The sequence below is a fragment of the Dreissena polymorpha genome, chromosome 8, assembly GCF_020536995.1.
Source record: "Dreissena polymorpha isolate Duluth1 chromosome 8, UMN_Dpol_1.0, whole genome shotgun sequence".
Lineage (NCBI taxonomy): Eukaryota > Metazoa > Mollusca > Bivalvia > Myida > Dreissenidae > Dreissena > Dreissena polymorpha.
The window spans coordinates 95,637,458-95,664,458 of record NC_068362.1 but is presented as its reverse complement, the minus strand read 5'-3'; the positions used below and the strand labels follow the sequence as shown (position 1 = coordinate 95,664,458).

The 27,001-nt window shown below is 35.9% G+C and overlaps 1 protein-coding gene across 1 annotated transcript in view; it reads left to right on the top strand.

Annotated features, from left to right (window-relative positions):
• The window catches only part of LOC127842709 (dipeptidyl peptidase 4-like), a 99,794-nt gene that overhangs the window by 57,035 nt on the left and 15,758 nt on the right, over positions 1-27,001 (top strand). Inside the window, exons 2-10 of the mRNA XM_052372385.1 lie at positions 9,887-10,001; positions 11,638-11,733; positions 13,116-13,210; positions 18,238-18,312; positions 18,602-18,654; positions 19,003-19,096; positions 21,865-21,988; positions 24,510-24,670; positions 26,140-26,234. Coding sequence (XP_052228345.1) covers positions 9,887-10,001; positions 11,638-11,733; positions 13,116-13,210; positions 18,238-18,312; positions 18,602-18,654; positions 19,003-19,096; positions 21,865-21,988; positions 24,510-24,670; positions 26,140-26,234 — 908 coding nt within the window. The remainder of the gene's footprint in view (positions 1-9,886; positions 10,002-11,637; positions 11,734-13,115; positions 13,211-18,237; positions 18,313-18,601; positions 18,655-19,002; positions 19,097-21,864; positions 21,989-24,509; positions 24,671-26,139; positions 26,235-27,001) is intronic.

Below are 27,001 nucleotides of genomic sequence, written 5' to 3'. Positions count from 1 at the left end.
TTTGATAAACTATGCCTTTCGCACTAGCTTTCCGAACAGCTAGCATTACTTTTTTATGACATTTGTGTGGTAACAGGATGAGCGTATGTTATGTGGACTATTTCTCTTTATTGTTGAAATGACGTCTTAATATCACTTCAATATGCAGGTGATGTGCTTCATTGCGACCTCTCCGTTACATATGACGCATGAAACGATTCAGTTTGAAAGGCCTTTATCATGTTAATACGAACTGTTTCGTTTAAATTTTCAATCGTATACTTAGTTTGTTCATTATGTCCGTATATATCTTTGCCACGTGTATTCAATGAATCTAAATGAATGACTTTGTAAAATAGGTCGCATGCCTTTAAAATACTGACGGTAATTACAAGCAAGTTTGGTTAAAGCTGTCAAAGCTGCCACCATTCATGTCGTAGAACAGGAATATTTATATGACCCTTGTTCTGAAGAAACTGGGCTTAATGCATGTGCGTAAAGTGTCATCCCAGATTAGCCTGTGCAGTCGCGAAGGCTATTCAGGGACGACACTTTCCGCCTAAATTGGATTTTTGCTAAGAAAAGACTTCATTTAAACGAAAAATGTCATACAAAAGGAAAGTGTCGTCCCTGATTAGCCTGTGCGGACTGCACAGGCTAATCTGGGATGACACTTTCCGCTCATGCATTAAGCTCAGTTTTCTCAGAACACGACTCACATATAAAAGAACACTTAATAAGATGAGGACCACACATGACGTAACGAGTTAATTTCACGAGCAGTTCTAGTCCATTATTCGCGTGCCTGTTTTGAATATCCTTCATTTAAAATGTTTGTTTTAGACACCATTTTCATTTTTCCACCAATCCAGATTAAATATATATTATATTCAAACAGATCAAACTATGAGTACGTTTACTTCCTCGCCACTGTACTTGAAGCATAGGCCGGGTACAAATGCATTTTGACCAAATGCGGATCAATACAAAGTCATCGAATATCGATTGTATTTCAAAGGATTTAGGGATATTTCGCCTTCAATGACTTAAATTATGTTAAATTAATTGTTAAGAAGAAGATCTATCAGAAATTTATTCGAGCCTTAAACAACGTGCAGTGCTTATCCCTCTTGTCAATGTTAACCCATTTATGCCTAGCGTCTAGAAAAAAGGCCTTGGCAAACAGCGTAGACCCAGATGAGACGCCGCATGATGCGGCGTCTCATGGGCAGAGCTCCAGATAAAATTTTGGTCAAATTCTTATTTACTCCCTATTTTAAAACTTAATTCTTATTTTACCCCCTATTTATAAAATTAATTCTAAACAATATATTACAAAATAATTGTTTACTCATTGTTTTTGACACATCAACAAATTGAGTCATTTACGCAAGAGCTTATAAATTCATCAATTATTGACGAAACCATGCTTTCGGTATTTGAAACTAATTGAAAGAATGCATGCAGCGTGGACTTTTGACACTGAAATGGCTTTTTTTTTGCCTTCCACGCTTCGGTCGGCCATTTTGATTTTTTATGTAAAACGGTAACTGACATTTCGGCTTAGGTCATATTGGCCTTTTGGTCGCCGTTAAAGTCATATCAAAAACTATATTTAACATTTAATTTTAATGACATTTTGATAAGGTATACAGTATATTACTTGTGTATAAAAATTACGATAAGGGTATTTAAAAAGGTACAATAAACAGTAATGACTCGCCTACAATACTAGGAGAACAGAAATCGAGACCGTTTGGCCTTTCGACCGTTAGGTGTGGCTCTTCCTCACAGCAAACGCTTTTGTGACGTTGACTTAAAGTTGTAGTTTTAATTGAGCGCCTAGACGAGTTAGAACCGGGATGAAATGTTTACCGTATATAATTTGCTACTGGCAGTTTTACGCACGTTCGAAAATTTTGATTTCGTGTTTTATTTTTTCAATGTGTAACTTAACGCAAAGATTTTAAATCTTAATCATTATTTAAGAAATTTAATTCGTTTCTACGCCATTACGCATGTTATCTGGAGCACTGCTCATGGGTCTACGCTGTTCGCTTAAAGGAATTTATGTAAGAAATATTATAAATATAGAAATAAATATACTAGACATCCATATTTTTGGAAATTAATTGATCCAATTTAGAAGGATGGGAGAGTCCACTAGGCATAAATGGGTTAAAAGGCCTCTCGGTCAGGCTAAAAGCCATTTCATTTGTTGATTTCCTTCTTGCCATATCACGTCAATGACAGCAAGTGGATATTTTTATTATGCTCAACAATTCTCAACAAGAAATAAGACCACTCAAAGTTCCCATGTCGGAAATAACAATAGCAAATATTATGGAAAATCAATGCCTCTTAACAGTCTCTCAAATCATTCCTATTTGTTGAAAAGATGCATGTCATTTATGGAATGCCATTAAGTGGTCGGAACGTGTATTACTTTGGATACATAAATGAAACCAGACACACTATTGTATATATAATTATATTAAAAGTTTTCATTATTTTCCTTAACCCACTTGCCTAGCGTCTAGAAAAAAGGCCTTGGCAAACAGCGTAGAGCCAGATGAGACGCCGCATGATGATCCAATTAAGAAGGATGGGAGAGTTGACTAGGCATAAATGGGTTAACACGTATACATACGCACAATAATAGTACCGTGATAGTCTGCATTATAATTAATCAAAATTGCATTCAGCGTTAATATTTGTAATAGCTTAACAGTATGCACACAAAATGTTTTATGTTACCCGAGAATCTAAACTTGTTAGAGATTAATACAACGACAATAAAATGTGCCATGTTTAAAATTGCATGACCATATCAGGTTTTTGGCTTTGAACACATATTTGACACTAAATGCATCAACAGCAAAACTAGATCGAAATGAGAAAACTATTTTAATTATATACACGTTATACACTTTTAAGATAGCCTTGGCGTGTTGAATATGATTACAGATTTTTATATGGAGTATTTATAATTGTGTAATCTAACTATAAAAATGACAATATTTTATAGTGTTCATGTGCATTAATTTATCCTTCATATCAAATGATAATTTCGATAATTTCGATGTTTAATATTAATATATATATATATATATATATATATATATATATATATATATATATATATATATATATATATATATATATATATATATATATATTATTAAATACTGTACAGACTCTTCTATATTGCTGATAAAATATTCAATAAATGTACTCGTATGCAAATACCATGCTTAGGCAGTGCTGATATGGGGAAGTAAAGCAATCCCCGACAATCGGTTATGGACCAAATACGACGAAATTAAGCCCCAAATCGCCTATGCTTTGCTATCAATCTATCGGACATACTGAACACATGGTATTTGTCTTGGACGGAAGGACTTGATTGGCCTCGTATATGTAGGGCTCACGTGGGAATAGTAATATGCAAAAGCTCTTGCGATGACCCATTGACCAATTTGAGACGCGATTTTCCCATAGTTTGAAGCCATCAATATATAAGACGCAATGGCCATTTGTCACAACACCAGTTCGGAAACTTTGTGATTGCAAATCGAAGTTGTTTGCCGCATGTTTTTTTCCATTGAAGAATTATAAACGTAGACACTGCTTTACTAGTCGTTTGTATGATGGACAAAGGACCGCATAACGCGCTTTGGTCCGACTTGGTGAATGTTAGTTTGCAAAATGTTAAGGCGCATTTATGACATAACTGACATCGAGTGCGGATAAATTTAATTGCTTCACCATAAATATTAATAAATGAGTAATGTACTGAGTCGTTGACCATAATTATTGAAGTAGTCAAGTTGGAAAAAGTTTCAATGCGTGTTTGACATAAGTCATGCTATTTGTTGGTGTTGTGTCTGATTTTAGCAGTGACATGCATGCGGTGATTTTTCGTATTGGAATACGCGTGCGTTGTGACAATGCGGACGTATAAAAAGAGTCTATGATTGGTGTTTCCCTATGAAAAAATGTTTTCTTTGCTATGCGAAACTGATATTAAAAACTGCGAGGATTTGCCATTCAGTGAAAAGAATAATAACCAGTGACAATCGTCCGTTTTGTTCAGGATCATTTATAACGATTTAAGCTCGTCTAGTAACTTAATGAATAATTGTATTTTGAGTTTCTTACGTTAAACATCGTTCTTATTTTTCTACTTAAATGACCGCATAAATAAGGACTGACTTTAGTCGTCAACTGGGTGATCAAATATTATTTTTGCATTTCTAAATTTGGATTGAAGAAAAGTCAAATGGAGTCTCTTTTTATCAATTAACTATAATAGTGGACATACACTTCACAGTCTGATCATGATGGACTTTGTGTCGAGTGGTGTAGCCACGACCAGGCTCGAGTCTGGCAAAGGCCCGAGGTACATGATCGATATGCGCGGTCATATGCGCAAAACGGATGCGTCTTTTGAGAGGGTATGTTGGTCGGGGCTCGATGGTTTTCTCGAAAATATATATCATAAAGATTGTTTTATGGTTTTATTATAACAGTAATCTTTATTGTATTGTTTTTATTTGTTCATACTTAATTTTCAAAGGTTTTGCTAATAATTGTCACACGCCGGATATGCGGATATTTTGATAACAGATGGCACTTCGATACCAGATAACAACAAAAGCCACGCGCGAGAGTTGAGTTGATCAGCTTTTTTGCATTCATGTTCTGTTCATTTGGTTTTCAGACACGTAACATTGTTTGGTCGATTAATGGTATAGTACTCCGTATTGCGAAGCAAAAAAGCCGTGAAAAAAAACAGTGGATTATAAAAAGAGATAAAATTTCATCGATAATCGTCATGAATTCGATGATCAGTACGTATTTCAACAAAATAAAAATATTTGGAAATAAATCAAGAACGTGACAACTAATCAAAATAAAAGATCAATATGTCCATTCATGTTACAACATGTTAAAGTTTAGTTTAATAACGTATTTGAGGAAATTCAAATGTTTTAAGAGTCGGATGCCAAATTTTCATGGACACTTCTTTTACCGATCATCTCAAAGACAATCACAGTTCGATTCCAGATAACTCGACACTTTTTACTAGATATAACACACTCTATTTAGTGAATCAGAAATGCAGAATTCGCTGTGGAATACTGCTATAGTAAGCAGGCAATAAATAAAAATCTATGTTCTGACGTAAATTAAAAACGAATTACCTAAACATATCCCTTTGGAATCTTTGGAATATGATGATAAAATGGAAAGGGAATTGTAAAGGGAATTGCTTACTATAAGTAGAGCTCAATATAAAGGGAGTTTTCCAATCTATTTTATATTGTGTGGCTACGCATTAGTATCGTCTTCATGATGCGATTCTTATGAGCACCAATGCCAAAGTTTTTTGGGTGTATTGGCCGCTTTAAGACCCATTGCTCCCCTTATCTAGAGTCCTGCTATAAGTTCATTTGAACACAGTCGTGTTGATCCAAATGATCCGTTGTATTTTCAATTCTCTTAATCTCAATTTATCACTTAAAAACAAGTTAATTATTTAGACAATTATTTTCGGTCGTCACTTGAAATATATTACTTCAGAAATAAACATTTGAATCTTTTTAAAATTTGCCCTACTTATAATATTAATTATATAAATTAATAGTAATAAGATTTTTGAAAACGAACAACGCGATTGGTTATATTTCACGTGTATGTAATTACGTTATGCATAGATTCCCAATGTGTCGAGCTTGACAATGCAAATTGATTCGTACTTCAAAATGTTAGGTAAGAATAGCCATAATATACATACATGTATTTCATGTAGAAGATAAAACTCGGTTATCAGAGTGCCCAATTTGTTGAAAATCTCTGTTATCCGAAGTGCCCTATATCGGGAATCAAAGTATCCGCAACTTCATAAATACCACATATTTAAACATGCTTATCTTCGTTTATATTTCATTGAATACTATAAAAATTTCAGTATTTGAAGCACAGTGATTACTCTACATGCTGGAATATCAAACAATTTCTTGCAATATTTCAAAGTAGTTTTATTTTGTTGTAATGTTTACTGTTTATCCAGTTTATGCTGTTTTCCGACCGATTTTTCTATTTTCGGGTTAAAAATCTACCATTCTTCCGTGATGTTTTTCTTTGCAATAGAAAAGGATTCACTATTTATAAACTCGACCATGCGCCTTGTCTTAAAAACTAATCTGTATGATATAACTTAAAAAAAACTGAAGAACTTACCTCTCGCGCGTGGCTTTTGTTGTTATCTAGTATCGAAGTGCCATCTGTTATCAAAGTATCCCATACCCAGCGTGTGTCAATGAACAATTTAATTCTGTATACCTCATTAAAATAATCTAATTAATACTCCACTTTATCTATATTTAAGAAAGGGTACATCATGCAGCTTAAAATGTTCAGTTATCAATATATTCCGCTCTGAAAACGAAATGCTTTCCATTTTCAACATTTTTCTCCCTTATAAATACTTGATTTAGATTAAGCAAAGTGTTGGATTCATTTCAAAGTATTAATCAAACGTTTTATACAATTACTAGATACTATTCCTATAAAAAGAACTTTTGCGGGCAAAAGCACCATTTGCGCAATTGTGACGCATGTGCCCATGGCGAGAGCCTTTAATGCTGCTTGATTCTTTAACAAAACACGGACATGATATTTAAATACTAAGTTATACTGAGTGTAATATAATTCATTTAACGTAAGCACAATAAGAATATTGAATATCAAACTACATTTTCAGAACAGAAATTCTGATAAATGTGCGACAAAACAACCAACACACCATGAAACATTTTAATATATATATATATATATATATATATATATATATATATATATATATATATATATATATATATATATATATATATATATATATATATATATATATATATATATATATATATATACTAAGTGTGTGTGTGTGTGTCCGCAACATTGAAACGGTCGATATATGTGGCCGCAACATTGAAACGGTCGATATATGTGGCCGCAAAATTGAAACGGACGATATATATGGTCGCAACATTGAAACGGTCGATATATGTGGCCGCAACATTGAAACGGTAGATATATGTGGCAGCAAAATTGAAACGGTGGATATATGTGGTCGCTACATTGAAACGGTCGATATATGTGGACGCAATATTGAAACGGTTTATACATTGGGCGTTTCAATCGGTTGAAAACTATACCATACAAATATCAACGATTTGTATTTTATGTTATGCAACTGCTGTGTTATATAGTATGTATATGTAGAATTTATGGTATATATGGATTTCAGGATAAAATTGTGATCTAAACGAAACTTAAATGTAACGTGTCGATTAAAGGATGTTTGTTTATTCCAAAATCTACAAGTTGAATATAGATAGTTCGATATTAAAATTAATTAACGTTTTGCTTCGGTTCTAATCCTAAAAGTGGGTCCTTCCTTACCGTAAGAAGCATTGAAAGATAGCATTCGAGTTATTGTTTCATCGTCTCTTAACGCAAAAATATAGGAGCTGTTCTCATCTAGATCAGTTGTGTGTTCTACAAAATTTGTTCTCACAAATATCCTTTATTCGTAAACAATAATAAATCTCAAAGTAACATGACATCTACGTTTGTACAAACGACTATGACTTATTACTTCTGTCCTTTTGAGAGGCTCATTTGTGTCCAACGATAGGCCTACATTGCCAATATTCTTCACCGAAGATCCATCAATATGGGCGCTCATTGTATTTGGATCTTTTCTAAACGTCTGTATAATGCCTTATGATGGATTGTCGAATGCTAATTGATGTTTTGATAGGTCCGAAAGTACCAATGGCTTGGTCACGTGATAGGAAGGTGAATAGTTTACTCTGGTCTTTATTAATTTGTTCCTTGATCATGTGTTGACTTTCAAAGATGAGACTCTAACTTGCAAATACCCGCACGTTTGTTTCAGGTATAATTTAGTCGAACTAGGCCATCAAAATGCACGTGTTTCTGTAGGATACCAATCAACTTAAAGAACGAAGCGGAAAATAACACACTGTACACTTCAACACCGTTATTTCGAACACCGATAATCCGAAGTCACCATTATTTCGAAGTATTTCCCGGGTCCCGATTTTGTTTCTTCTTTGTTTAATGTAAAATTTAATTGTTAATCCGAACTTCGTTAAACCGAAGAAATCGTTAATTCGAAGTGATTCTGTCGGTCCCAACACTATAATTCGCACCTAATTATCAATCTTTAATCCGAAGTCAAAACTGCAAAACATTGAGCGTAATTTCACACGTCAAAAACCGATAATTACACCTTTGTCGTCTGCGACTTAATCGGTCAGAGATCAGCGGACGCAGTACTTAAAAGATTAATCCAGCGACGACGACGAGGCCGACAACACAAGAATGAACATGATATCCAATTAATGTGTGACCGCATCAACGACGTAAGGCAGTTCTGCGAGCAAAACACGGGCGGAGTGAATTGTTGAATGTCCTTATAATATCAGTGAACTAAAACTGATAATTTCACTGTTTTAAACAGTGAAAATTATCAGTGAAAATTATCGATAATTTTCACTGTTGACTGTAAAATGACGTCATTTTTTAAGAAATGACGTCATTATCCCGGCGAAATTCTTTAGTTAAACTCTTTAACAATGTATATTAACTGTGAAAAAAGGCACAAAATAAAAAGAAAATGTGTTGGATTCGGTGGAATATCGATTTTAATTCACTCGTGATCATCGAAAAAATATATTTTCACGAGTGGCGCAACATATTGTTTTCAATGATCACTCGTGAATTAAATTCGATAATCCACCGAATCCAACAAATATCCTCTATGTATTTACATGTATTATAATGTGTGCTGTTCATGGTATTTTATATGTTCTGTTATTAGAGAAAAATAAAAAGAAGAAGAAAGAATCGTTTTATTCCTCCGTTTGTTACAAATAGAAATCTATTGCTATCTGACTAGTTTACGTTTTTAAGTAAAACCATTATTAATATTAGCGTGTAATCGAACCATGCGAATTCCACAACGGTTTATTTGTACAGAGTCAAAGAAGTCTTCTGTCAAATGTTTATTTCGAATAATCGTTAATCCGAAGTTTGTTTTACGGTCCCGACGACTTCGAAATAACGGTGTTGAAGTGTATTTTAATTGATTGTTTACGCTTATTGAGTTGTTATTTCAACTGTAGACTTGTCGTATTAAAGGTAGGGTCCGTACCATTCGAACGGTTATATACCTACCACTATGAATGGATATCCGCTGCGATTTTGTTGATTCGTGTGGTTGTTTATTTGTATTTATGTACACAAGTATGTATTATTGCTTTATATTACCTTTGGCTGCGGTCGTTGATGATTCACGAAAACAGATTCGCATGTTACCTGTGCAGACTGAGAAAATATTGTATAAAAGATTTATAACTCTTCTGTGTGGAATACTTTGTTAAACTCATGCGACCCCTGATTGTACATTAACCACGAATGCAAGATGGGAAAATAGTAATATTTAGACAATAATGACTATTGTCAATTTATTGTTGATAGTTTACTTTATGTATTCAACATAAGACCCGTTAAGTTTGAACGAGACTACAAATTGATTCACAACATTTAACACTTAATATTAAACAACAAACGATAGATGTTATTTAAATACAATATGACCTAGTTCATACAAACAATCGTAGCATGGTAAATGCATGAAGACACACACAACACACTAAACTGACGGTCATACATTTCCACAAAAAGACCTCGAAAGATGTGAGTACATACAACTTTTAATGGACTAAATCAAAAGTAGCGAATTCAATAACTTTACTTATTAGCCTATTAACGTTATATCCATATATAACACCAGTCCCTCTGTTTTCAGGAGCTGATAGGGAGCACAGCACCACAGCGCAACTGGCGGGGAATCATCATCGCCCTGCTGGTCATAGTGACAGTGCTGGGACTTATCGTAACCGCCATTGTCCTCGTCACGCCAAGTTAGTCAAAGTTCCATTTCCGATTAGTTACACAGATAGTGTATTTGTATATATTTTTGTTAACGTTACTAAGTGATAATTGACCCGCGTCGTGCGAAAATGGGTCCCCGCCCTAAGTGGTCAGCGTAGCTCCAGACCAGCCGCAAGCCGTCGCGCAGTCTAGTCTGGGGTTACTTTGGCATTTCTCATGCGTTTGTCGTATGCGTACGTCTTAAATCACAGATGATCGTATGCGTGACAGTTCAGTCAACTTACCATTGTACTGCTCCGAAATTGTAATAGCCACTTATGTTGTTGTTGTTTTCCAGGTTATTCCATGTAAATAATCGTCGGATCATATTTGAGACAAAATAATTACATATGAAGGCGTTTTATAGTTCTCTGCTATGATGTTGACAAGGCAGTGTAAAGGGCGGGTATATATTCACCGTGATCCTATCCCCACCGTGATCCTTTTGACCTTTAATGGGTGACTCGGGCCTTAATTCCCCACTCCTTCTGCACATTGCGTCAATATACGTATGTGCTTGTGTGTTAGATATTGCACACGTAGAATTAAATCATGCATGTGCGTATTCAATGTGCAGACGACATAAAAGAACAATTTAGCTAAAATACGAGTGGAAACTGAGTGAACAGTGATTAAAACTTTTACAAAAAAGATCATTTGTGATTTAAGAAATAAATGATACAATTATGTCGTTCACTGCAAGGAAATGCTCGTTATTTCACTAGTTTGAAACATAAAATTGAGGCTAATCACATCGCTAAACGTTCTGATTTTATAGAGTTAATTGAAAAGACGTCAATTGTACGTTACATTGAACACGTGCAAGCAAACGATGTTACGTTGGATAGCGATTTTTTGAAGTTAATAAGAATTATCTAGATACCTTCACTATTCTTAGTTATTACAAGTAAGGAAGATAAAATATTTGCTTTATGAACATCGAATTATTGATACATGTTCCGCCATGAATGATAACACAGTGTATAGAAGTGAAATGAACGTTTTGTACTTTGTAAGAAATATTGGGGAAAAAACTCAGCGATTAAATTTGTTAACAAAACATCCGTGATAGTTGATACAAATGTTGCAGTGATGCATAGAGAAGTGTTATAGTTATTATTATTATTTAAGAAATGCCACTAAGCTATATTTCTTATATTTTTTATTTGCCCATGTAATAATAATGGGGCGATAAAATGCCCAATAGATATGTAAGTTTACTTGTTGCTTTAAATTGCTTTACAGTATACGTTTGTCTGCATGTTATACTAGTTTGCGAGCCAGTTATTTGTCATTTTAATAAGATTTTGAATTTTCTAAAGCTGTTTAACACATGTATGCATAGCGTCTAGAAAAAAGGCATTGGCAAACAGCGTAGACCCAGATGAGACGCCGCATGATGCGACGTCTCATCATGGTTTGCGCTGTTTGCTTAAAGGAATTTCTGTAAGAAATATTCTAAATATAGAAATAAATATACTAGAAATACCTTATTTTGGAAATAAATAGATCCAATTTAGAAGGATGGGAAAGTCCACTTGGCATAAATGGGTTAAAGTGAATGCTACTGTTGGTATGCCTCAGTATCATAACGGTAAATAATGTGTATGCATTATCTTGTTACAGGGGAGATTGAAGAAAATTTTGGAGACAAATTATCATACAAAGATGTTATAAACCATCATTTTGACCCGAAACCATTCCATGCATCTTGGAGATCAGGTATGATATGCCTTTTGAAAAAAAACGGTCTTATTGACAAAATTAAAATTAATGTGTGTATTATTCCAAAGCTTGCACAGTGCACAGTTAAGCTTATGCATTCAACAAAGCCAAATAAATATTAATTGAAATCGTAGTTATAACAAAACAATAATAATTTAGTCTTCCTTTAACAGTTAGATAGTAAGTAAGTTGCCCTTAAAACCTTTGCAGTGGGATTTTCATGCATCAGATCAGGGTTCCGCATTCATTTTTATATTTATTCATATACATGTATTCCCAACTCTCAAAATAAATCGCGAGATGTATTTTCACATGGTTCGATTGTTTTGTTTAACGTCCTCTTTATATATGTATCTGTTTGATCAGGATATCTTTCTCGACTATATGTGCTTCTTCAGTGCTCATAGTATCTCGAATGTGTAAGAAGGTTCTGTCCTCATAATTATTACACATTTCTGTGTAGGTTCCGTGCTCACAATATATATCGAAAATCTTTCCAGTTTATTTTCATACTATCTCGAATGTCTGTTAAGCCTCAGTACTCATGCCATCTCAAAAATCTTTCCAGGTTCAGTTCTCTTGCTATCGCAAATGCCTCTGCAGATTTAGTGCTTATGCTTTCTTGAATATCTCTGTAGTTACAGTTCTCATTCCATCTCAAATACCGCTGCAGGTTAAGTAGTTATGCCCACTCAAATATCTTTGCACGGTCAGTACTTTTGCGATCTCGATTCCCTCTGTAGGTTAAGTACTTATGCTATCTCGAATATCCCTGCAGGTTCAGTACCCACGATTTCTCGAATATCCCTGCAGGTTCAGTATTCGTGTTATCTCGAATATTTTCCCCAGTTTCAGTACTCCTGCTATCTCGAATCTCTCTGCATGTTAAGTACTTATGCTGTCTCGAGTCTCTCTGAAGGTTCAGTACTTATGCTATTTCGAATATCACTGCATGCTCAGTATTTATTCTATATCGAATAACCCCACAGGTTCAGTTCTCATGCTAGCTCGAATATTTTCTTCAGATTCAGTACTCAGGCTATCTCGAATCCCTCTGCATGTATAGTACCCATGCTATCTCGAATACCTCTGCAGGTTCAGTTCTCATTCTTTCTCGAATCCATCTGCAGGCTCAGTACTCATGTTATCTTGGATATCACTGCAGGTTCAGCACTCACGCTTTCTCGAATCCATATGCAGGTTCAGCACTAAGGCTATCTCGAATCCTTCTACAGGTTCAGTTCTCATGTTATCTCGAATCCCCCTGCATGTTCAATACTCATGCTATCTCGAATACCTCTTACGGTTCAGAACCCAGGCTGCATCTCTCTTATCCCACTGCAGGTTCAGTACTCATGCTATCTCGAATATCTCTGCAGGTTCAGTACTCATGTACCGGTCAGATGACGGCGGAGTGGTACAGTTCGACTGCGATTCCAACACCTCCACACTTGTTATGGACAATACCACGTTTGTGAGTTATTTGTCTGTTGTTGTTGTTTTTTGTCTCCGTATTTATTATGTCGCATAGTACGTACTCGAGGTGTACATTATGCTTTTTTATTAGATTTGATCTTATACATGTTGAATTGAGTACGTAATTAATATTGTACTCAATTACGTAAAGAATTACGTAACACAATAGTCACCTTGCATAGAAGAAACGTAAATACAATCGTAATCTAGCATTACCTTAACTTGTTTCTTCTTAAAAATCGATCACACAACGACCTACATAGAAAATACACAGCTTTAAAAACATTTCAAGTGTGTAATATGCTAAGCGTAGTATTATTCAAAAGTAATATGTAAAATACATATAAAGCCTTTATAAATCAAGCGCTGAACTTGATTCCTGTACGCAACTAGGCTTTTCGTGTGCAAGTTTTGTTATACAGTAAATGTAGTATAGTGGATAACGAAATATTAGTAGTAACGATGCAAAGTATGATCTGCGTCATGTAAAAATGGGTCGTATTTCATAGGCAGCATGCGAAGCTCTATTACAGCCGGCGAATACGCGCAGTCTGGTCAGCAGCTATCCTGTCCGCATATCTCGCGCAACTTTATAGCGGATGCAGTAGCTTGTAACCAAACTGCGCGGAAGCGGGCTGGGCTGGAGCTTTGCTGGCCGCATATGGCTTAAGACTCATTTTCGCACGACGTGGCTCATATGCTTTTATCTAATTGCCAGTGTCATGATATATTTTGTTGAATTTTACCAGCAAATATCTGAGATTTCGTGTCAATAAATTTAATCAATAAGCGCAGAAATGATTCAAAACAGAAATACGCCATATTACGCTATAATACACCGAGAGTGTCTGTGATCGTATCAAAGTCATCTGACCGTCCCAAGACAATAGACTTTAATTAAACGCGCTTCTGTTATTCTAAGTGACTGACCGGCACTGATTAAAGAAGCCCCTGGCAAATCCTTGGTGCCATAGTATATGTTCCGATACCGTATTTGTGAAATGATGTAGGCCATTAGGAAATCCGCAATGTGCCAATATTTGCGGCATTACGGAAAGAAAGAAAACAAAAGATGCCATAAATAATTTCTGAAATTCTTATTTCTTTCTATCAACATTCACAATTAGTGCCTTTCAGTACATGCACACTTGTTGTCCAATAGAAAAAAAGTATCACGTTCAAAATTATATCATCAAAGCTTTTTTTGTACCCATATAAATTATATTGCTCAATACAGTGTACAATTACACATGGTGTACGCGTATTTTGTCAATTAACTAGTCACTGTTATGTGTATGCGTGTAATATTGAATTTACTATTAACACTCTATTTGCTAAATCTGTATGATTTGTACAAAATTTAGCCAAATATTTATGGTGCGTTTGCACTCGTACCTGATGCTTTTTATTTGCATAGATTAATATAAAATTTACTTAAATACTAAATTACTCTAAAGATGCCACTGGTATAGCTCTTTTTTTGTCCGATAAAAAAATGAGGCCAATTACGAAGCTGTACGAGTAAATGAGTACTGGAACTATGACATTGCATAACGTAATGAGTACTGGAACTATGACATTGCATAACGTAATGATCACTTACATGAGTACTGGAACTATGACATTGCATAACGTAATGAGTACTGGAACTATGACATTGCATAACGTAATGATCACTAACATGAGTACTGGAACTATGACATTGCATAACGTAATGATCACTAACATGAGTACTGGAACTATGACATTGCATAACGTAATGAGTACTGGAACTATTACATTACATAACGTAATGAGTACTGGAACTATGACATTGCATAACGTAATGCGTACTGGAACTATGACATTGCATAACGTAATGATCACTAACATGAGTACTGGAACTATGACATTGTATAACGTAATGATCACTAACATGAGTACTGAAACTATGACATTACATAACGTAATGAGTACTGGAACTATGACATTGCATAACGTAATGAGTACTGGAACTATGACATTGCATAACGTCATGATCACTAACATGAGTACTGGAACTATGACATTGCATAACGTAATGATCACTAACATGAGTACTGGAACTATGACATTGCATAACGTAATGATCACTAGTAAATGAGTACTGGAACTATGACATTGCATAACGTAATGATCACTAACATGAGTACTGGAACTATGACATTGCATAACGTTATGATCACTAACATGAGTACTGGAACTATGACATTGCATTACGTAATGATCACTAACATGAGTACTGGAACTATGACATTGCATGACGAAATGAGTACTGGAACTATGACATTGCATAACGTAATGATCACTAACATGAGTACTGAAACTGTGACATTGCATAACGTAATGATCACTAACATGAGTACTGGAACTATGACATTGCATAACGTAATGATCACTAACATGAGTACTGGAACTATGACATGTCATTACGTAATGATCACTGACATGAGTACTGGAACTATGACATTGCATAACGTAATGAGTACTGGAACTATGAAATTGCATAACGAAATGATCACTAACATGAGTACTGGAACTATGACATTGCATAACGTAATGATCACTAACATGAGTACTGGAACTATGACATTGCATTACGTAATGATCACTAACATGAGTACTGGAAGTATGACATTACATTACGTAATGATCACTAACATGAGTACTGGAACTATGAAATTGCATAACGTAATGATCACTAACATGAGTACTGGAACTATGACATTGCATTACGTAATGATCACTTACATGAGTACTGGAACTATGACATTGCATAACATAATGATCACTAACATGAGTACTGGAACTATGACATTGCATAACGTAATGATCACTAACATGAGTACTGGAACTATTACATTGCATAACGTAATAATCACTGACATGAGTACTGGAACTTTGACATTGCATAACGTAATGATCACTAACATGAATTACTTGAACTATGACATTGCATAACGAAATGATCACTAACATGAGTACTGGAAGTATGACATTGCATAACGTAATGATCACTAACATGAGTACTGGAACTATGACATTGCATAACGTAATGATCACTAACATGAGTACTGGAACTATGACATTGCATAACGTAATGATCACTAACATGAATACTGGAACTATGACATTGCATAACGTAATGATCACTTACATGAGTACTGGAACTATGACATTGCATAACGTAATGATCACTAACATGAGTACCGGAACTATGACATTGCATAGCGTAATAATCACTAACATGAGTACTGCAACTATGACATTGCATAACGTAATGATCATTAACATGAGTACTGGAACTATGACATTGCATAACGTAATGATCACTAACATGAGTACTGGAACTATGACATTGCATAACGTAATGATCACTAACATGAGTACTGGAACTACGTTATTGCATAACGTAATGATCACTAACAACAAATATCGAACACAATACACGTGTTCAATGCGAAAGTCTGAGTGAAACCAACGAGTTGTGCAACAGGGCACGTTTTTTAAGTAACCAACTTAACAATTTACCAATTTAACGCTTAGTATAGAGATGTGTTAAAAATAAAGAATTGGTGCTGCGTTTGCTCAATAAGTTGTATATTAAGGAAATAAGTTACTGAGTGTTTAAAGGGGCCTTTTCACAGATTTTGGCATTTTTTAACTTATTCATAAAATGCTTTATATCGATAAATGTAAACATTGGATCGTAAAAGCTCCAGAAAAAAATCAAGAATAAAATTTAAAAAAGGAAAAGAACATTGCCCGAACCAGGTTTCGAACCAGTGACCCCTGGAGTCCTGCCAGAGTCCTGAAGTAAAAACGCTTTAGCCTACTGAGCTATTCCGCCGAGTACATATGCAGAAAGTATTTTATACCTTATATAAGCAATCTTCGTAGTTTCACAAAATTTAACGACAAAAACAGAACTCTCCAAATTATTCAATCGTTTCGCGTTGCAACGCTTTATAACTTTTAGGTTTTAAAATCGTCAAAACATGCATATAATTGCTATATTAGACCATGGTAAATGTTCAGTATTACTGTTTCCTCACAAATATCATAACTAAAACGAAAATTTGCGAATCTGAAACAACTTTTTTCAATTTTGTCAATTTACCAAAGCGTGAAAAGATCCTTTTAAGTTAAGCTTAGTAATTTGAAAATATACACGTCACGTTTTTCATTTTTATCCAGGATGACGTTTTTCATTTATATCCAGAATGAACAAAAACGTATGATAAAATGCATGCTTTACTTAGGCATATAATTGAGAAAACTTTGTAAATTTAATACGAGTAGTAAATTTTGCAAAGGTTAACTCTTTTGCCTGTTTTTTAATTTATCTGATCTTAATATGTATTGTCATCAAAATGTATTAATACTCGTGTATGAATACAAGGAACGTTGACTTTGAACATTCATTACACGCAATAGTATTAATGGTGTAAAATAAACACATGCTTGCTCCTTGTGATAACTGAAGAGTTATGACTTTGTGAAGTATTGTTCTTGAAGCTACAAACGTTTTTGTAACATAAGTGTATTTGAAACAAAAGAAACCTGCAGTTTCAAGTATTTCACTCTAAGTTGCCTTGGTAGTTATTCACAACAATTTTTTTATGCGTCGTGTACAAAACAAGAAAGAATCACACGAACATACAAATATTCACATCAACAATTCTTAACATAAAAACATACTTTTGATACGAATGTGGTTGTTTCAGGTTTGCATCATTATTAATTATTTGGTAAATATACACGTAGTCCATACTATAAATGGTGGTTGGTTCAAGTTTGCTTTATTAAGATTTTAAACAAAATGTGCTTGTAGTCAACGCCGTTAAAATTTTGTTGTTTCAGGTATACCTCATTATTTACTTCTTTACAATTATACGTGTAATCCATACCATAAAACTGAGGTTACTTCAGGTTTATGTGTCTTATTGTTACTTGAGCACAATTATGGTGTGCGTCATTGCAAGACACTGTCGTCTTCCTTTTCAGAGGGAGCTCAACACAGAGTCCTACGAGATCTCGGCAGATGGAAAATTCGCCATTTTACCATACGATATCAATTATGTAAGGACAGTTGCTTTAGTTAGTCGATTACTGATGGCTTTCATGTAGTACAAATATTGCTTTCATAATAATAGGTCTTGTGTTCACATTCGACATTACCCTTCCTTATTTTAATATTTAAAAGTATTGATTTCGTTTACGAAAATGTGAAATAATACTCGGTTACATAGTAATGCAATTGTTAGTTTCTAATGGCAATCATACGGATACATTTTTGGTGATATACATAACGGCTGTTCGAGTCATTTTACTGTACATTTGCTCATGATGTTTTTCCTTTTTGTTTCAGATATACAGACATTCATTTGTAGCGAAATATAAACTGTTCAACATTAAAACACGGTATGTACAAATTTGTTTCGAATAAGTTTTGGTCATTGATTTGAAGTTTTTAGAAATGTTTAAGATAAAGTGTCATTTCTCGTCATACCTGTTCCATTAGTCACGAGCGAGGCAAAATATAGCTTTCTCAATCTCGTAAACTATTATAAATATGATGCTTATTGATAAGTTAATTAATTATATTCAATCCTTGACAATAATTCCTGCGCTACGTCGGTATTTCGCTACATATGCTAAAATATTACGCTTATATCGTTGAATTCGACGCGGACAGTGTTTTGTTCTGACCTAAATCCATATACGACAGCTCACAGCCTCCGCATCAATATTGTGTGCTGGATGTTTCAGTTCCCACCGTGATCTCGTGGGCCCATCAACGCCACAGCAGGAGGGCGAGCTGACCTTTCAGTGCGTCACGTGGTCGCCAGTGGGTAACAGTCTGGTAAGTAGACAAGGGTGAGCTGACTTTTCAGTGCGTCACGTGGTCGCCAGTGGGTTACAGTCTGGTAAGAAGACAAGGACGAGCTGACCTTTCAGTGCGTCACATGGTCGCCAGTGGGTAACAGACTGGTAAGTAGACACGGCCGAGCTGACCTTTCAGTGTGTCACTTGGTCGCCAGTGGTTAACAGTCTGGTAAGTAGACAAGGGTGAGCTGACCTTTCAGTGCGTCACGTGATCGCCAGTGGGTAACAGTCTGGTTAGTAGACAATGGGAGCTGACCTTTCAATGTGTCACGTGGTCGCCAGTGGGTAACAGTCTGGTAAGTAGACATGGTCGAGCTGACCTTTCAGTGTGTCACGTGGTCGCCAGTGGGTAACTGTCTGGTAAGTAGACATGGCCGAGCTGACCTTTCAGTGTGTTACGTGGTCGCCAGTGGGTAACAGTCTGGTAAGTAGACATGGTCGAGCTGACCTTTCAGTGTGTCACGTGGTCGCCAGTGGGTAACAGTCTGGTAAGTAGACAAGGGTGATATGACCTTTCAGTGTGTCACGTGGTCGCCAGTGGGTAACAGTCTGGTAAGAAGACATGGTCGAGCTGACCTTTCAGTGTGTCACGTGGTCGCCAGTGGGTAACAGTCTGGTAAGTAGTAGACATGGTCGAGCTGACCTTTCAGTGTGTTACGTGGTCGCCAGTGGGTAACAGTCTGGTAAGTAAACGAGAGTGAGCTGACCTTTCAGTGTGTCACGTGGTCACCAGTGGGTAACAGTCTGGTAAGTAGACAAGGTCGAGCTGACCTTTCAGTGCGTCACGTGGTCGCCAGTGGGTAACAGTCTGGTAAGAAGACATGGTCGAGCTGACCTTTCAGTGTGTCACGTGGTCGCCAATGGGTAACAGTCGTCGAGCTGACCTTTCAGTGCGTCACGTGGTCGCCAGTGGGTAACAGTCTGGTAAGTAGACATGGTCGAGCTGACCTTTCAGTGTGTTACGTGGTCGCCAGTGGGTAACAGTCTGATAAGTAGACATGATCGAGCTGACCTTTCAGTGCGTCACGTGGTCGCCAGTGGGTAACAGTCTGGTAAGAAGACATGGTCGAGCTGACCTTTCAGTGTGTCACGTGGTCGCCAGTGGGTAACAGTCTGGTAAGTAGACATGGTCGAGCTGACCTTTCAGTGTGTCACGTGGTCGCCAGTGGGTAACAGTCTGGTAAGTAGACAAGGGTGAGCTGACCTTTCAGTGTGTCACGTGGTCGCCAGTGGGTAACATTCTGGTAAGTAGACATGGTCGAGCTGACCTTTGAGTGCGTCACGTGGTCGCCAGTGGGTAACAGTCTGGTAAGTAGACATGGTCGAGCTGACCTTTCAGTGTGTCACGTGGTCGTCAGTGGGTAACAGTCTGGTAAGTAGACATGGTCGAGCTGACCTTTCAGTGCGTCACGTGGTCGCCAGTGGGTAACAGTCTGGTAAGTAGACATGGCCGAGCTGACCTTTCAGTGTGTCACGTGGTCGCCAGTGGGTAATTGTCTGGTAAGTAGACATGGTCGTGCTGACCTTTCAATGCGCCACGTGGTCGCCAGTTGGTAACAGTCTGGTAAGTAGACATGGTCGAGCTGACCTTACAGTGTGTCACGTGGTCGCCAGTGGGTAACAGTCTGGTGAGTAGACATGGTCGAGCTGACCTTTCAGTGCGTCACGTGGTCGCCAGTGGGTAACAGTCTGGTAATTAGACATGGCCGAGCTGACCTTTCAGTGCGTCACGTGGTCGCCAGTGGGTAACAGTCTGATAAGTAGACAATGCCTAAACGGGATGCATTCGAGCGTTGGTCCAAAAATATGTTAAGACGATACAAAATGATAAAACGTGTCAATAGCACATCCTATCGACAAATTAGTAACATACTCATTTGATCGATGCAAGATAGCGTTTTGGAATTGTAAAATATAACAATTTCTCAGATGTAAATTTTCATTTGCATTTTGACTTATATTCGTTCTTACCAAATGTGTTCCTATATATAGATTATTATAGTTTATTACATGCATGGCAAAAAAAGATTTAAAACAAACGTTTTAATTTTAATGCATACTCTAAGACATTAGTTATCAATCGTGTACACGTTTTGATATGCGGTTACGGATTCGATATCTTCTCTGGAGGGATGGCGGGTTCTGTATCCCATTTGCAGGCCCTTAGTACTTATACCACCCTGGAATTTACTCATGTGCCATTACAAGTCTTAGGATTTCGGTGGTATTTAGTTTGGATTGTTATGTTTAAACATAACTAACGTGGCGTTTTATGGTATATAAATTGGGCTTGTTCACAGTTTTTTTCAAAATGAATTTTTCAAAAAATATATAAATTTATAGATGTTAAATTATAATCTAGAGTAAATTGAATGTTAAAATATCGTTCCGTTCATTGATAACCGTCAATCAATATGTGTAAATTAAGAAAGCGTGTGTTACACTTTTTCATCGATAATTTGGAAAATATGTCTCAATCTAACATAACTTCGGAATACGCAAGCCATTCCGAAAGTCATAATGGTCCAATGGCAGCACGGACAACTTTGCTTCCCGAGGTCACGGGTTAAAATACCGTGAAAGGTCACTTTTCAAAAATTGTTGTTTTTGTTATTGTATATTTTGCTATACTAATTATTTTAGAATATTCTAAATAATATGTATTTGTTTTTAAAAGCATTAAAGAACAAGTCCCATTAATAGTGTCATGCTTTCAATGATTTGCCTTATATTTAAATTTGACAGGCTGTCGTCGTACAAAACAACTTATATTTATTAAATGACGTCGAAAGCAATACGTACGTTGCCTTGACGACGGATGGGGCGATGGAGGCTGTATATAACGGCGTCACCGACTGGTTGTATGAAGGTGAGGAAGCATTATTGGATCCGTAGCTACGAATATTCATAGAATGTTTGTTTGCAGTGCACACTTTTTCTAGGAATGATTTAGAGGACCCGTAGCCAAGTTACCGAATAAATATTTAACTATGCTTCCCCATTAATAGTCATGGTAATTTGTAAACGGTAAATAGGACACTTAAACACGTGATTCACAACAGTTTCATCCTCGTTTCCGAATGTACATAGGAGATTGTTTGCTAAATGATTATTGATAAGGACTGAATTAAGGTTAGTGGAGTTATTTCTAAAACGGGCATGTACACTGGATGAATATTTATCTCCAGTGTATAAGTACTGGAGATTGTCGGCTTAACGTTTTAAATTTTGAAATGTGTCAATCTTTTGGATGTCAATATGTAACGAATTCCATAGATTCACGACATATTGTATAAACGAGCGTGAGTAACGTAAAGTTATTCTTGATAAAATTATCAAGTGTTAGGAGTGTTCATGAACTGTGTATGGAAGAATGTTAGTAAGGTAATTGGGACACTGACCGTTATACAAATTAACCCATTTATGCCTAGTGGACTCTCCCATCCTTCTACATTGGATCAATTTATTTCCAAAATTAGGGATGTCTTGTATATTTATTTCTATATTTAGAATATTTGTTACAGAAATTCCTTTAAGCAAACAGCGCAGACCCTGATGAGACGCTGTTTGCCAAGGCCTTTTTTCTAGACGCTAGACATAAATGGGTTAAGATGCGAGACAGATCTTGTTAGGCCCGAGATTATTCTTGCGGCTTCATTTTTGTTTGTTTCTTTCTAATGATGCTTTTTCGTACAATATATTTTAGTCCCAAACATTGCACGCGTGTTCTTTAAATGGTCGCATGAACGTATTTTTCAATAAGATATTATCTTGAAAGATTATACTTAACTTTTCGCAAAACTATTTGTTAGTTCCATTTGCCTTCGCTGCATAACGTCAGATCAAGATGTTTGTGATTATCAACAAATGTTACGAGTGCTTAACCAGACATAAATTTGTGGAAGGGAATTTTCTTTTATGTTGTATATACAATTGCTGAAGTTGTTGTCTCGGGATTAAAATCAACAAGCCGCCCATTGACCAACGTCTTCGATCATTAGGTAAAAGTCATGCTTCAAACTAGCTTCGAGATAGGCTAATTTTGATGTAGTACATGATAATGAAGTATCTTCAGCAAACAGACGAGTAATACCAACAAGGTTTTCAACGTTATCATAAACATAAATCAGGTAAAACAACGGCCCTAATACTGACAGCGAATAGCTCTTTTAGCTGTGTTTCGATATAACATCCCCTTCACTGTGAGCTGCTCCTCTTTAGCAAGCCCTCATTAACCCATTTAAGCCTAATGGACTCTCCCGTCCATCTAAATTTGATTTATTTCCAAAATCAGGGATGCCTAGTATATTTATTTCTATATTTAGAAATGTCTTACAGAAATTCCTTTAAGCAAACAGCGCAGACCCGGATGAGACGCCGCTGGGTCTACGCTGTTTGCCAATGCCTTTTTTCTAGACGCTTGGCATAATTGGGTTAAATAATGAAAACAACACCCTTACGATATAATAATATGACAACTTTTTATTATGATTAATATTATGATGAAGATGTTGATGATGTTGACGGTGATAATGATGGTGGTGGTGATGATGATGATGATGATGATGGTGATGATGATGGTGATGATGATGATGATGATGATGATGATGATGATGATGATGATGATGATGATGATGATGATGATGATGATGATGGTGATGATGATGATGATGATGATGATGATGATGATGATGATGATGATGATGATGATGATGTTGACGACGACGACGACGACGACAACGACGACGATGATGATGAGGATGATGATGACGATGATGATGATAATTATGATGATTTATGAGGAGGTGGAGGAGGAGAATTATGAGGATGAGATTGATGAGGACGAAGACGACCACGACTATTAATAATAATAATAATTATTATTATTATTAATATTATTATTATTATTATTATTATTATTATCATTATTATTATTATTATTATTATTATTATCATCATCATCATCACCATCATCATCACCATCACCATCATCATCATCATCATCATCATTATAACTTTGTTATCAAATGTAAACATGTGTATTAAATAATGTCTATATTTGCCTACGGAAATGTAATAGGTTTAAAGAAATTTGTGAACGATGTTTGATCACATAAAGTAATGTTGTTGCGTGTCTTGTTTTTGTTCTTTGATAAATCTACCATTGGAAGGATATTATGCTAACAAATATATACTAAAATAAGTTTACGAAGTTGTTAAAAAATCAAACGTTTTTTTCTACATGAATAAATAAAAATGCTACCACATGTTCATTGTTGTGCGTAAAAGACATAAAATAATAATTCAGTTGAGAAAAAAAGAGATAAATGCATAAACGATGCCCACTTAATGAACTACGTAATATACACATATAATTACGTTTGTTACAGAAGAGATTTTACAGTCCAGCCGAGCTCTCTGGTGGAACGCGGATGGCACGTTGCTGGTTTACGGGCACTTTGACGACCGTGACGTCACGCGCTATACTATGACGCTATACGGGCCCGCCAAGAATAAATACGTGGAAAACAGACGTCTGCCGTATCCGAAGGTATGAAAATCGTAAACATAAAATGCTGCAACGTATTAAATTTCATCTCGCGGAATTTCAGGTCCATGGCTAGGCAAGTAAATCGTCAGGGAAAGCCAGAATGGACTATCGATAAACGCCTGTTCTAATACAACAGCATTGCTTTCAAGATATAAAATAACACGGGTATGAAATTAATGAAAACCTATCGGTCAATGACACTTGCAATGTGAGAAAAAAGTACCGAAATAGTATGGCGTCATTATGAGAGAAAAATCGTGTAATTATCTAACCTCACATGTGTGACGTACATTTCCAAATGCATGACTGCGAGACGAATATTTTTTATATTGTAAATAAACACAGGACGGTATACATAAATGATATAATTCAATATAAACGGGAATACTTTATAAATATTATAAACTTTGTAATAAACAGTGTATGCAAAACACTTTAAAAATTTATGAACTAATTGATTTACGGCGGATTAGCAATAAACGCGTGATGCACGTTGAGCATTAATTAGTTTTAGATTAAATTAAATTGTATAAAATTGTCCATTTTGAACTCTCATGTTTCCAATTATTACCTTACCTTTGTTTTAGATAATTCTTGCATATCATGGTATAATTGCTTTCCTTTCTGTTCTCTACCATAATATACAACCAAAAAATACGTACAAAAAGTTATGTAATACAGTTTATATTGACAAACAACTTTGTTTATTATCGGGTTTTACTTAACCAGAGTACCATTACGAACAATATGGGCTTTGTTTTGATGTAATATTCCATATCACAGAATAATCAAAGTCACTGCAGTACGCGGTCAGCCTGCCCGGAAAACGTTTCTGAAAGCCAAATATAAAAATCAAGATATACGCCGGGTATTTTACTTTTTTTTAGATATTTATTGTTTTGTATTTTCGGAAATTTGTATATGCGATACATATAGAATGGTTTCAAATTGTCAATGTATCCTTGTTGTGTTTACAATTGAGATCTGGAGGTAAGATACAGGAGTAGGGTGAGTACAACACTAGTATATGCGTAAATCTTATACACTATTAATATAAAATTATGTTTAAGATGAAAAAGTGTATGTGTTTATCTGGTGCCTTCCATAACAGTTTATAATAGCCATACATGGGCTATTAAACAATATGAAATTGGATTTATGTCATTTTATATAACTTTAGCATATGATAAATCTGAGTCTATCGCGTATTTGAATCGTGAGTTTTAATTATAATTCTGCCATTTGATGCTTTTCACGCAGTTTCTACAATTTATAAATCATTTATGTGAATTAAAATACAAATAAATTTATTATAGTTTTTAAACAAACTAAGATCTATAGTGTTTCTATAAACACAAAAAGAGCATAAATTACTTTTAAAGAGAACGTTTTTTTTTGTGTGAGACAGATAGCAGTATCCTCATTATAAGTACACCCACACTTATGACGCATGTGTGTGTCCCATACAGGCAGGAACCAGGAATCCATCGGTGGAGGTTCGAGTCTTCAACCTGATGACGAACACCACCAAGGCCCTCCCACCTCCAAATGCCTTTCTAAAGAGGTAAGCTTTCGCATATCAGATAATGGATTGCACACAAAATATAAGTCGCGTCAGTCGAAAAATGTTTTTGCCATGTGCGGCCAGCGTCGTTCCTCACCAGCCTGTGAATCCCCACAGACTGATCAGGAGCCCCCTCGTCCGCTTATGAGATACAAAACATTGTGTAACTTTATAGCGGACAGCACAGCTGAAGACCAGACTACGTGAATGCGTATGATTCTCAGTTTTGCATGACACGGTTGATATTGTTTGCGCTCATGCCATATTATATGAGTAGTGTTCTGAGAAAACTGGGCTTAATGCATGTGCACGCACGGCACGTCGTAACATTCTTAAGACGTACAATGTAACAAATGAGATCATATGAGTCGTGTTCTGAGAAAACTGGGCATAATGCATGTGCGTAAAGTGTCATCCCAGATTAGCCTGTGCAGTCCGCACAGGCTAATCAGGGACGACACTTTCCGCTTTTATGAAATTGTTCGTTTAAATGAATTCTCTTCTAAACAAAAATCTAATTAAGGCGAAAAGTGTCGTCCCTCATTAGCCTGTGCGGACTGCACAGGCTAATCTGGGATGACACTTTACGCACATGCATTATGCCCAGTTTTCTCAGAACACGACTCATATGATCTCATTTGTTACATTGTACGTCTTAAGAATGTTACGACGTGCCGTGCGTGTGAGGGTCCTCGAATGGTATGATCAAAAACAGTATATTCAAATGACACCTTTACAGAAACTGTACATATTAAGTCAGTGATGTG